The sequence below is a fragment of the Vitis vinifera genome, chromosome 3 (assembly GCF_030704535.1).
Source record: "Vitis vinifera cultivar Pinot Noir 40024 chromosome 3, ASM3070453v1".
Taxonomy (NCBI): domain Eukaryota; kingdom Viridiplantae; phylum Streptophyta; class Magnoliopsida; order Vitales; family Vitaceae; genus Vitis; species Vitis vinifera.
In genome coordinates, this window is record NC_081807.1 from 3,076,760 (window position 1) to 3,090,042 (window position 13,283).

At 32.0% G+C, this 13,283-nt stretch overlaps 1 protein-coding gene across 4 annotated transcripts; it reads left to right on the plus strand.

The window, feature by feature from the left end:
• Positions 1-773: 773 nt before the first annotated feature.
• LOC100248632 (protein BCCIP homolog) lies at positions 774-13,266 on the plus strand. 4 transcript variants are annotated; one of them, XR_784821.3, is made up of 12 exons: positions 794-903; positions 1,848-1,934; positions 4,133-4,301; positions 4,509-4,582; positions 4,819-5,043; positions 5,508-5,717; positions 5,833-5,898; positions 6,024-6,113; positions 6,187-6,243; positions 9,138-9,248; positions 9,342-9,428; positions 12,884-13,266. XR_784821.3 is itself a non-coding variant. In XM_010647101.3 (11 exons), the coding sequence occupies exons 3-10, from the start codon at positions 4,142-4,144 to the stop codon at positions 9,234-9,236; spliced, it is 981 nt and encodes a 326-aa protein (XP_010645403.1). In that variant the 5' UTR covers positions 774-903; positions 1,848-1,934; positions 4,133-4,141; the 3' UTR covers positions 9,237-9,248; positions 9,342-9,685. The 4 variants fall into 4 exon arrangements, 1 of the variants encoding a protein (XP_010645403.1); XR_009465383.1 differs by having other exon boundaries at positions 9,342-9,399; positions 12,882-13,266; XR_009465384.1 differs by having other exon boundaries at positions 817-903; positions 1,834-1,934.
• Positions 13,267-13,283: the final 17 nt, after the last annotated feature.

Genomic DNA, 13,283 nt, shown 5'->3' on the forward strand with positions numbered 1-13,283 from the left:
CTTATTTAAAAAAATAATATAATTACTTTATTTATATGAAATTGTTTATTTTTATTATTAAATAATTTGTAACAACTTATCTGTTATGAATTCAAGTGAGATAATATCTATATAGTTAGGAGTATGAATTGAAATATCGGATATATCGGAAATATCAATATATATTTTTTCACAAATATCGGTGGAGTGAAAATTATTTAAAATTCGTATGAATATTTAAAAAAACTTTAAAAAATAATAAAATAAGTAAGAATACACCTTTTAAAATTATCTTGTAAGTGTAATTGATATATATAAAATTAAGAAGAAAATATCGTAAACAGAGATATATCGATAGATTCGATATTTGAATTTTAAAAATAATAAATATGAATTTTGAAAGTGTATAAAGTTATAATTATGTTAAAAAAATATTTAATTTTATTAAATAAAAACAATTTATACATAAATATAATACATATGAGATTGCAATATATCCTTAGTATTATAAGAAAAAGATCAATGTGGTTTCATTATATTATTAGGTGAAGGGAGTTCATCTTGTTGAATATAATATTTATTTAAAATTTTTAAAATACTTTTATTAAAACATATTTTAAATAAAAAATTAAATTAATTTATATAAAATATTTTATTTGAAATTTAATTTTTTAAAATTTATTAAAAATGTGTAATAACAACTTTTTTTTATTAATATTAATTTATTTAATAATAAAAATGAAGTTCGATAATTAATAATTATTTATGTAGAGAGTGAAAAATTGTTCTCATGATTTGTTTTTTTGTTTTTATCTCTACTAAACCTAACACTTCTCTCACAAGAAGCCGTTTTCTGAAGTTGTCCTCCAACGAGAGAATCCCTAAAAAAGCCCTATTTTCCTCTGCCACTCTCAATCCTCGCAGGTACTAATCTAATCATGTTATTATTATTTTTTTTGCAACCCCCGTTTGATTCCCAAGAAAATCTATACCCCATTCGATTTCCGGGAAAATTCATCCTCGTTTGATTTCCGAGAAAATCCATTCAAAACCCCCAAAGAAAACCAAAAAAATTGCTTTTCTTTTGCTCCCTCTGTTTTCTGGATCTGTTTTAGGGGTCTCTTTGCTGTTGTGCCATTGGATTTAAATTTCACGAACCCTAAATCCACGATTTTTCAGCCAGGCTGAAGAACACAACCTTTGCCTGCAAATCATGATCAGATTACCAAATAGCATTTTATCTTTAAAAAAAAAAAAAAAAAAAAAAAATTGGACAGATTTTGTATCCTGTACGCGGGCTGGACTGGTAAGAAATATCGGGAAATTTCCCGAAAAATCGGTAAAAACACCGAAATATCGGCGATATTTTCGACGATTTATTGAAATTCGCCCGCGACCGATATCCGAAATATCGGCGATAAATTCCGATTTTTCAATCCATGGACTTAGGAGCGAATAGTTACCCATGGTATTAAAATTGATATTCGATTCCATATGTTGTTTGTTTGATCAGTGAGTGAGTCGTTACAAATGTTATTAAAATGTTAAAATTGATGTTCGATTCCATATGTTGTTTGTCTCATCAGTAAATGTTTGTGTTTGTATGAGGGTATTTATGATATTTTATATTGAATAAGGAAGACACGGGTCATCAATGAATTAATTTTAAAATTGGTATATTTAAATATAAGGTATATAGAACAATAAATTATCTACCGACTTTATTCGGATTACAATGATTTATGAAGGTTTATTACTTCTATTAGAAATCAGCGTACTTGCGACCCAATTGCTAAAAACTTGGGCCGGCAAGGCTCAGCCCATTATCATCTGATTGATGAATCACAGCCTTAGGGTTTTGGTTGCAGGACAAGGAGTTCCGATCCATATTTACACTAAAGCATTCAATCCGTTCTTCTCCAAACGCTGCGTTTCGATCGATCATTGAGTTCAAGGTACTCCTCCCATCTTTACTCCCAATTCAGTTAATCGAGTTATAGATTTGATACAATCGTTTGGATGTTGAGAAGATTTTCTAGGTTAGATACGATCGTTTGGACACTGAGAAAATAATGAGAAGATGAAATAAAAATCTTGCATTGTGAATTTTTCACCATATAGCGCTCGAGAATCAGAAAAGGGCACTTTACCTAAAAACTCATGTGACTATTTGGCTTAGTTGATGGAAGTGTCTTCCTTTTTTTTTTTAATTTTTTTTTTTTAAATAATGTTAATATTGTTGTTTGTTTTAGATTGTTGGCAGCAAAGAAAAGTGAAAGAGGTAACATAGTAGTCAAAATGTGGATTTCTTTGATTTTCTTCATTTTCTTGCTAATCAAACAGAGAGTCAGGATTTACTCGGTGCTTTATAGTTTGGGAATGCTATTGCTGGAAGGTTTGAATTGTAGGATTCTCTTTGAACAGCCGTGGAACTATTGCAAGTTTGGATTACCTCTCAGACTAAAAGTTTTGTTGGATTGATGGTCTTTGCTATTGCTGAGTTTGGTTCCCAAATGCGAAGGAAAAGGAAAAAAAAAATAGTGAGAAAATTTATTTTCTCATATTTATGAGGGAAAATAGTATAGAAAATAAAAATAATTAAAATTAATTAGAAACCTATGCATTTTCTAATTATTTGATCCAATAAACACAATGAGTTTGGAGAAGTATGTTAATATAATTTATTAAATCCAAATCCATTTTTTTTATCTCCTTTTACCTTTTCTTTTCTTCTATTTTCCTTCAAATTTTCCGGGAACCAAACATAGGGTTAGAGAAAATCTAAGAAAAATAAAAAACAAGATGAATTTATAACAATAAATAATGCAAAAGTGAATTTATTATGATTATTGCAGTTAAATAATAAATATGAGGGGTAATAAGCGATATAGTAGGGGTACTCTACGAAGGAAAAAGTCTATGAGCTCTTGTTACTTTTTTTTATATAGTATATCAACTCCCCCTATTAGATCCAACATGGAATGCCAATTTCTTTCCCCAGTGGAATGATAAGATTAAATTTGACCAAATTGATTAAATCATTTGTATGGTAGTGTGAGCACTTATTAGTTATTATTTGATTTGCAGAATGTAGGCATTGATAATTATATGGGATTATAAATTCTAAAAATCGGTAATTGTTGAATAGTTTATTACAACAACTTATTCAATATATTAACTATTTTTATAAAATATACTTTTAAATTTCCACATAAAATAACTATATGATTAAATATATGGCATATATTGGGTAATTAGATTTTTTAATCTATATTTTTAAAACACATCTAACTTAAAAAAATGATTCCCAATAATACCTTTTTTGTGTAGAGAAATTTGAGTTTGATATTAGTATACATTTTTTGAAGAAAAATAAATTTATAAAATTTAAAAATTGGACCAATTCTTTAAAGCCATTAAAATATTTTGAGCTCCTTTATTTGGAGTTAAAAAAATATTTGACAAGTTTTAAATTTAAACAAACTTCGTTAAAAGAAATGGCGAAACTAAACTTACTATATAATTATAGTTTTGTAAATAATTATTGATCACAATAGATGAAAAAAGAAGGCAGTGTCACTGCTGTCTTCTACCTTCCACTCGTTCCAGCTACACCACACTCCCTAGGTCTCCAAACCATCCAACCTTCAAATATTTTTGCCTAATTGTATGTTTTTCTCCTTCTTGTGATCCTGTGCAAGTAGGTCCCCTCTTTTTCTGTCATTTTCTTTTTCAGGTGTTAAAATATGTGATATGCTGCTGATTAAGGTGTGATTTGGAAGTCCTAATTCATTGAAATTGCACTTTTTAATGAATATTGTTTATTTAGGCATGGTTTGTTTTCCTGCGGATGACAGGCCAACCAACGGTTTGATGAAGTGTGCATGTGAAACTTAGAAGCTGGTCTATCAGTTTGGATTGTTTTAATGTTCTAAATAATCAAATGCATAGTCTTCCTGACTCGATTATGTAGATTATCCTTGATTTTTATGCCTGCATCCTTGTTACATTGGTACTTGCACCTAAAGGGAGTTTTTAGTTGCAAACTTTGGATGTTATACTGGCTGGTTTTCACATCAGAGCCTTAAAATTTGGCATCAAGTTTCAACTCAAATTTTAGCTAAATTTGCTGAATGTATTTCAATTGGCACAGATCAAGGAGATGCCTCGAAAACCAACACGGTGCCGCCCATCACCTAGACCTTTGCCTTTCACCTTTTCCCCATTTTTTCGTACAGTTGCTCAAGTTGCCTCTTATTGCAAGGCTAATCATCAAATCCATGAATCCAAGTTCCACAAGAAATCACCCCCTAATGCTGCAGGTATCATCATCTTATTAAAATTTTCTTCTATGAACATCCCCCTATGTTTTCTCCTGTTTTTTCCCTGGTCTCTTGGGGGTTTTTAAGGGAAAGATAAATACTCGACACTTTTTGTACTTCTTTTGCTACCTTATTTCATATTTCTCTTTTTATTGTTTTTCATTAAATTTCCTTGTAGTTTATGTGAAATCAAATGTGTACTACCAGGCAATGGAATTATTAATCACACTTTGGAAGAGAAGAGTGAGCAGTCTGAATATTCAGATGAAGACTGTTCTGAAGTAAGCAAACTTATTAGCAAGATTTAATGTCAATATTATCACATTTATCTGATAAAAAAATAAATAAATGATCACATTTATAACAATTGATTGATGAGGTCATTTTTTATTGGGAATTGTTATTTGATTCTTGTCTAAAATTTTGTATTAGTGCTATTATTCTCAATTAATCCAGTCTGTTTCTTTTGTTTCATTTTTTTTCTTTTCCTTTTTTTTTTCTTTTTTTTTTTCTGAAGGTGGTTGCCCAAGCCAATTTTGCCTTCTTTGATCCAAAACCGGATGACTTTCATGGGGTGAAAATCTTGCTGCAGACGTACCTTGACAATAAGCTATGGGATTTGAGTGGGTTTGTAGACTTAATATTGGGACAGACAACAGTTGGAACTGTTGTTAAAATAGAGGGTGATGAAGATGATGGAGTCTTCTCTCTTATTACCGCACTTAACTTGGGGAGATACAAGGCAATGCACTTTAACTCCCAACTATTAATGACTGCTTATCTATTGGTTTGGCTATTATATATTGTTGTCCTTACTTCTGATCTGTCAGCCCTGATTCCTGGAATAGCCAGCTTACTGGCAATAACATTGTTTTACAGCAGGGTAGGGGAGATGCTGACATCATTTCATTAAACATGCCCATAATTTGATTACTGATTTGTTTATACCTTTTCACTAATATGGTGCCAGTGCCCCTCTCTTGTGTAATGTGATGCTATATGCCCCTGACTCATGTGCATCATTAGTGCTTTGAGTAAATTCTTTTCTTTTCAAAAAATGTGCTGTTGTGTGACCAGTGCACCTTAACAGGTTGGTGCCTGCAACAATTTAAGATGAGCTCACCCATCTTTTGTTGGATCCCCATTTGAAACGTTTCTGATGTCATAGTCTGTTTTCTTTTTTCTTTTTTTTTTTGGGGTTACCAGGGTCATAAATGTGTTATGGAGCTCAAGGAGTTTCTGCTAGATGTGGGCCAGGAGAAGGATGTAAAGGATGCATTGAGATTACTCTTGGGAGAAGAGGCACAAAATGTGGGTCTCTTAGTCTCTCAACGTGTGGTAAATCTTCCTCCCCAGCTTTTGCCACCTCTTTATGATGCCCTCTTTGATGAAATCTCATGGGCTACAGAAGATGAGGTTAGATGAGAACTCTGCTTGTGATGGGTGAAGCTTAAGAGATATTCTTAATTTGTTTTTATGCTGGATATGACTTTCACTACAAAACTTATTTTTTCTTTTCTGTGTTTTGAAGCCTACAGAGGAGCTCAGGAGTTCCTTTTGCTTTAAGTTTTTTCTACTGATTAGTAGAATCTACAAGGTATATGGTTGTAACATTTCCCCTATGCTTTGATACTTATTGCTTGTCATATGATATGTTGGTTGGCTTTGAAAAATCTCTCTCTCTCTCTCTCTCTCTCTCTTTTCATGGTTGTGAAACTACAGCATAAGAATGCAGGCCAAAGAAAAGGGACAAGAGTTGACATTGATGAAGCAATAATATATATTAAGCCCGAAGATGAAATCTTTCACAAGGTACCTATTCTTTGATATCTTGATTTGGATCATCTCACACTATTTCCTGATTGTTTTCCCAAATGCATTTCAGCTCAGCTCATGGTCCTTCAGTTTTCCTTTGCACACGCAACATGTTACAACTCATGAGGCAAGTAATAGTATCATCAGTCTATCAGTATTTTTTGTGATTAATGTCGAAGCTTGAATTGATCAATATGAAAGTTTGTAGTTGTCATGATCTGGATTCCAAGCAACTCAGAACTTAATTAATGATGATCCCAAGTCAAAAGTTTAACCCTAAATGTTATATAATATCCAAGCTCACAGTCAGTTAGGTAGTATGATTTTTCTTGAGTAGTTTAAAATATAATTTCATTTAAAATTTCTAGACCAAGATTCAACTAAGTAGAGTCTCAATAATTTACAACCTAAACATTAGCAGTTTTCAAATCCAATATCCACTTGAGGTAATAATAAAAATTTCCACAATAAATTTTAATTTTAAATGCCTTCAAAGATTCCTTACAAAGTAACAAAATATAGTTCAATCATAGACAACCCTAATAACCAAGTTTGTACATGCTCAAAATTTAATAATAGTGCTTCAAACAACTCCTCCACTTCCTAGGGCATTTTATAATGCTCCATAATCCTCCAATGGCTCCTAGGGAGCTACATCTACATCTAAAAAAAGTTTAGGGAAGACCAGGGGGAAGGAGTGAACAAACAATAAATACTCCTACCTAGTGAAATAAAAAGAAATGAACCCACACATGCATATATAAATAATTCAGTTTAACTTGACATTTAATATGCATATATCTCATCATAACAAAAATGCAAATGAGAGTAGATACATGTAATGACACAATGTGTTGTTGTTCTTGGGTTCTTTTGAAAGATATGCGTCTATACTAAAATACGATCTCCACTTGGAGTCTTTCGAGGTTAAATGTTTTTTGTCTTCGACACCAAGCATCTTTCCCCTTTCTTCATTTGCCCTCTACAGGTCTTTTACTTTTTCTCAATTTTTTTAAATTCCTATTCACACAATTTGTCATTATTATTATTTTCATGCAACCATGATGCAAGTTGACTGTGCAACACCAATATCTCACTATGTAATAATCTAATATTTCAATTTCATATCCCAAAGAGTAGTTGTAAAATCAAAATTCACACACACACACACACATATATATATATATATTCAACTAACATAAGTTCTACCACTAACAAAATTAGTTATTGGTTTTGCAGTAACATTATCATCACAAATAAGCCAACCAGACAACAGACAATCACAAATACTAGGCACAAAAAGAAAACAACATGAAAATATTTAGAATTGGTTTGTAAGAGAACAACAACTATTGTTCCTCCAAAAATATAAAATAACATTTTTGGGAACAAACTACCCTACCTAATATTGAAAATCCAACAAAATGCCAACATTTCACAAGAAACATAGCACAATAGACCCTCCAAAATGGTGACCTTTGTGCCGAATGACCCATGGGAGCATTTGTAACTCCCTTACTTTCCTCTCCTCAAAACTACTACCTTTTTCCTTTTTTCTTTTTCTTTCCTTTTTTTTTTTTTTTTCTTTTTTTGCATTTAAAATCTCTACCATCCATTCCTTATGCTTTTAATCTTCATCATCCCCACATAAATCTCTAAAACCTTATATAATTGAGTTTATATTTCCATCATTCCAAAAATCCACATATAACCTTAGAGAATTCCACTCAATTTGATTTTATTATTATTTTTTTTGATAGATTTAAATCTCTTACCTTTTCTTTATCATTCACCAATCATATATAACCTTATAATTCCACTAGCTAGAAGTATTATTTTTGTTTTCCTCTTGAGTGCTAGGTAGCTTACAGACTGTTATTAAATCTTACTTAATCTTGAGCATGCACTAACTTGGCTATTATGATTGTCCATAATTGAACTCTACTTTGTTACTTTGTAAGGAACCTTGGAAGGCATTTTAAATTAGGATTCATTGTAGAAGTTCTTATTATCACCTTAAGTGGATATTGGATGGGATTTACTTATCAAAAAAAAAAAAGTGGATATTGGATGGGAAAACTACTAATGTTTGAGTTGTAAATTATTGAGACTCAACTTAGTTGAATCTTGGTCCAGAAATTTTATGTGAAATTATATTTTAAACTGTTCGAAGAAATCAGGTTAACTAGTTGACTGCCTGCCTGATTAATGTATAATCCTAAGGGTCCTGTGTCCTGGGTCGCCTGCAATCTGGGTCATGACAGAAGTGGATTGGAAATCTACAATTTTTCATGTGTGTGTGTGTGTATAAATTAATTTTTCCTTTTAATAATTATTTAGTAAACTAAATCCAGGCCTTAACTAAGCCTGAACTATCTGTATGGAAGGTTTGGTGGATTGTAAAATCCATGATTTTTTCATATATTTATATATATATATATATATTCTTCTTCATGTTAAAAATTCTCACACATGACATAACAAACAACTGGATATGTTACTGTAATTATTCAGTATTTTTTTTCTTTGCTTGAAGTCATAGTGTTGCATGTTGATGAGTTCTGTCTGTTGCATGCATACATACTAACTTAATTGACCATAAAGAGTGTAAACCTGGTTCATTTCTTCTAGGAGAAGTACTTTTAATTTTTGTCCTTGTTCCCAGACCTGCAGTTTCTGTTTACAAGAGGGAGCTAATTAATTGCTATTATAATAATCAAAATAAAAGTAAAATGAGAGAAAAAGCAGCTGACTCCCAATGGAAGCCCTTTGAAAAAGAAAATGTTGCATTGCAAGTGCTTTTGTAACTATTTTGCTAAGTTTTAATTTAGACACCAAAAAAAAAAAGGAACAAAAATAAGGGGAAAAAAGGGTTCCAAACTCCACCAGTTTAACCACCTTCAAGTGTCATATTTCAATTAGATTTTCTGGTTGATGCTTATGAAGTGTGTTATTAAATGAATGAAGATAACTTGTTTTCTTTTTGCTGATGGGCTCTTTTGGTTGAAACCAATATTGCAGCTAAGAAATTACCGGTTAATGGGGTTGGTCATGGCAATTGAAGCGGACAAAGTTTCTACATTCCGGAAGGAGTTGCACACTTTGATAGATGAACCCTGAGGCCATGAAAAGGTGCACCAATTTGCTAGTGACTTGATCTGTTTTCCTTGTCTGATGTGTATGCAAAAATTTCCAATTTCACCAACATCTCACCTTTATTTGCAGATCTAGGTTTCCAATTTTGGTACATCTTCAACCTATTTTTGGGGCTTTACCGGCACAGAGGGTCTGTTTCCAGAAGTGCTCAATTTTGTACGTTTTTTTCTTAAGTAACCTTTGTAGTGAGTAATTAATTCTATATTTGAATATGGATATGGTAAATGATGTATCAGTTTTTTAAATGGAAATGCATTGTAAAGAATCACAGCCTTCGTACAGTCTGTTTTGATCAGTGTCTCTTTTTGAGTTTCATTCTTTTTTTTTTTTTTGATAAGTAAAACAGTTGTTGTATTAAAGAAGGCTGATACTCTATTTTAGCTATACTTGAAAGTTGGTAAGTTTTTCATGTAGTTTCACCACTTCCAAAATTTCCTGTTTTGTTTGTTTCCTTCTCTTCTTACAAGGCATGAAAAATAAGCTTCTTATGAATTGTATAGGCATATAAATGTGTAAATGCTTGGTAAAAAACATTATGATCCCTGGCATCTAGAAAATCTATTTTCTTGGCTTCTTGGTTGATATAGGCATATATATGTATAAATGTGTTGGTTTGTTTCTGCTTTTATGCTTTTTTTGTATTGGGTTTTTTATGTTATGGAAAATTATGTTGCTCTTATTTGATATCTGAAATAGTAGGCTAAGTTGAGCTAAGATTGGAATTCTAGTTTCAGTGAATTGGTGAAATTTTACTTTAGATGGGGAGTTGTTTTAAATAGGCTGGGATTTATTGGGTGGGGCATTCATTATACTTCATGTTCGACCTTAAAAAATTGGATAAAAAGTTGTGTTAGATTATGATTTTAATACACACCTCCCTCGTGAATTGTTGCACCAATTAGTAACCCAAGATTCCAGACTTTTATTAAATGATAGAGAGATCCACCAGGGCAAAAATACTATAGATGCAAGGTATAGAAGGAGATTGAATGCTTTCAAGTCATTTACTGTTGTTGTTTAGTTTCAGATAGGATCTACTGAGTGGCTTGAACAAAACCTTTTGAATTTGGATTCCAAAGTTGTAGCATACCTTTCTTGTCTGTTCAAAGGCAAGGCTTCTTTGCTGGGGCAACTCCTTAGCTAGATAATCTTCTCATTGAGGTTGCAAAGAAGGTACTAAAAAATAGCTGTAAAAGTTCACAAAATGGTTGATATTAAATCCTTTTGGGTCTGAATTAATGACAACCTGGTATTTTAGACAATGTCTAAATTATGATTTAAAATAAATTCCAGGTCAAGGATCTAAGTGAAAGGGAGAGTGTTGGAGAAAAGATTTTTACAAACAAAATATCTTGAAGGTACAACATGTGTTTCAGTATTGAAAATTTTTATTAACTATTGGATTTTTTTTTTTCCAGTATGAAAAATCAATTAGGTTTGAATCTGAATGAAACCGCCTAAGTATTCTTTCTGCCTAAATATGTGTGGTCGGTTGGTCAAGGAAGCTTGGACCATTTCAAGTCAATGAAAACTCAACATGGCCCAAAACCTAGGTGAAACTTGCTGTTATTGCATGGTGGTATTCTTGGTCAAAACTGAAAGTTCATGATGAAAAAAGCAAGATTTAAGATCACATAATTATCGTGATATTAAACTGAGAAGAGATGTTATAGGCTCTAGAAGAGAGTGATTAAGTAGTACTAAGACATGAAATAGGAGTATCAGACAACTAGTATCCTTTTACCAAGGAAGATCAACTATGGAAGCCATTTTATTATAGTAATTAGGCAATTGGTGAAAAGGTTTAGAGACAAGTAAGACCTTCATATACTAATTATGAATTTAAGAAAAAACATGAGAGGGTTCTTAGAATAGTAACCTGGTGGTGTTTCAAAAATGGAAAAAATGTTATTAGGTTAATTGATAGTGATAAAGAACATAAATAATCATGCAGTAATTAAAGTAATGAAGAACAATTGGAAATGAGAGACCTATATTTTCAATCATGATAGGTAAAGACGAACTTTTTCTTCAATCTTTTGAATTGCTTATGGTCAAATTTGTTAAGCATTTTGAAGAAGGGTCTCCCGGTGTGTTATCTGCTGACAATATGGTCTAGTTTCTTCAAACTAAGTTGGCACAGAAGCCAAAAGTAACCTTCTTTGTTGTCCTGTGTACAGTGAAGAAGTCTCAACCATGATAGGTAAAGATGGGCTATTTATATGGAATTAAACGTTCAAATCAAGCACTATAGGATTTTTATTTGTACTCTTTTCCATTGGACTCACCTACATATTCAAGATGGACCTGTTTCCTTGTTAGACTTTATTGATTGGTTGAGTGTGTGTTAGTGAGAGGGTGTTTTGTGTGCTCGTTTGAGTTGTTTCTGTTTTTGTTTTAACATCCTTTGTATACCTGCCATGTGCTTGGGGTGTGGCCCCCCACTCTTTGATTGACGTCTTTTATATTCTCATTTGCCTATATACTCTCTGAATTGGTCTTGGACCAATTTGTTAAGCATTTTGAAGAAGAAGTCTGCTAGTGTGTTGTTTGTTCATAATATTGCCTAGTTTGATCAAAGTAGCTGGTGTGGAAGCCAGAGAACTTAAGGGTTGTGTATGGAATTTAGTTTTAGGAAAACCAGGGAGAGAAGTGAAGGAATACTATAAGAGATTATGAAATAATTAAGTTGAGGTATGAAGACATGTAAAAATACCTTCTTTTTTTTTTTTTTTCCCTTGTATAAACTGCAGAATGATCCTAGAACCACCAAACTGTTAATCACGCTCTAATCACATGGCCATAATTCATCCACCGGATTTAGGTTCCGTTCTCCGTAAAAACTCAAGGACACAGGTATGAGCCTGTATAACAGATCCTGTTCAAGTAAAGTCATCCCTGTCACTATATGCAATGGTCTAAAATATCTCCTTTCTTTTGTGTGCTTGTGATCTAGGATTGTATCCAATGAGAAGCCTGTACAGAGGTAAACTAGATTAAAGATGTTCTGAAAACTTGATTAATTATCTCTTCTTTTTCAGGTGTCTTTTTCTATCAGTTTATATATTCAAAACCGGAGCATAATGTGCTGAAAACTTGCCATATTTTGAATAATGTGACTGTGGCTTACAGACCACAAACTAGTTGCATAAGCTTCCTTATTTTCTATGAGATTGCAAGCGGTGTCACAAAGTTGACATATCTTGATTACAAGTTGACATAGAGAGACTGTCCTGATTCCTATAAAGAATGTATTGGAGTTCACTCTCTTTTGTGTTTAGGAATTTTGGGTTTTAACTTTTATGAACACAGCAAGAAACATGAGGTGCAGCAACATCTTGGGAATGATCGAGAAAAAAACTCAAAATCAGTATATTATTATTGTTATGTTATTTTAATAGGCTATTCTCTTCAGATATCATTATATATGGCTGTCGATATTTTGTTCAAAATCAGTATGGGGCAAATAGTTCGAAGGTTATGTTTGCTTTCATAAAGTACTAAATATATATATATATATATATATATATATATATAGGAAAATATTTTTTTTCTTTAACATTGCAATTCAAGTGCATCTTTAACATTGCAGTGTATTTTTTGATATACAGGCGTTGATAGGTGAATGTTGAAAGGTTTGCTGAGACAGACATTCAAGCCTTTGAGAATCTTTCTGCTAGTGGAAGATATCGCTTAGTTGTTCAATTGATGTGGCTTAGCTACCAAAAAGGATATCGTTTAGTTGACAGGCCTACTACTCTCCTACTTTCATTAAAGTATCATCTTCAATTCATTTTCAACCAACCTGAAGCAGCTGGAATTTCAGTTATAAAAATATCTGGAATTGGCCATTGACGCTGGAAACTGAGTTTGCAAAACTAATGCCATATTATATGCAAAACTATTAACAAAGAGAATGAAAATAAAATTGATTCTGTAAAGTGTTTTACTAGTAGTTATGAAAATGGAATGAAGTATATAATTTTTATTATTACGTACACATTTATTATG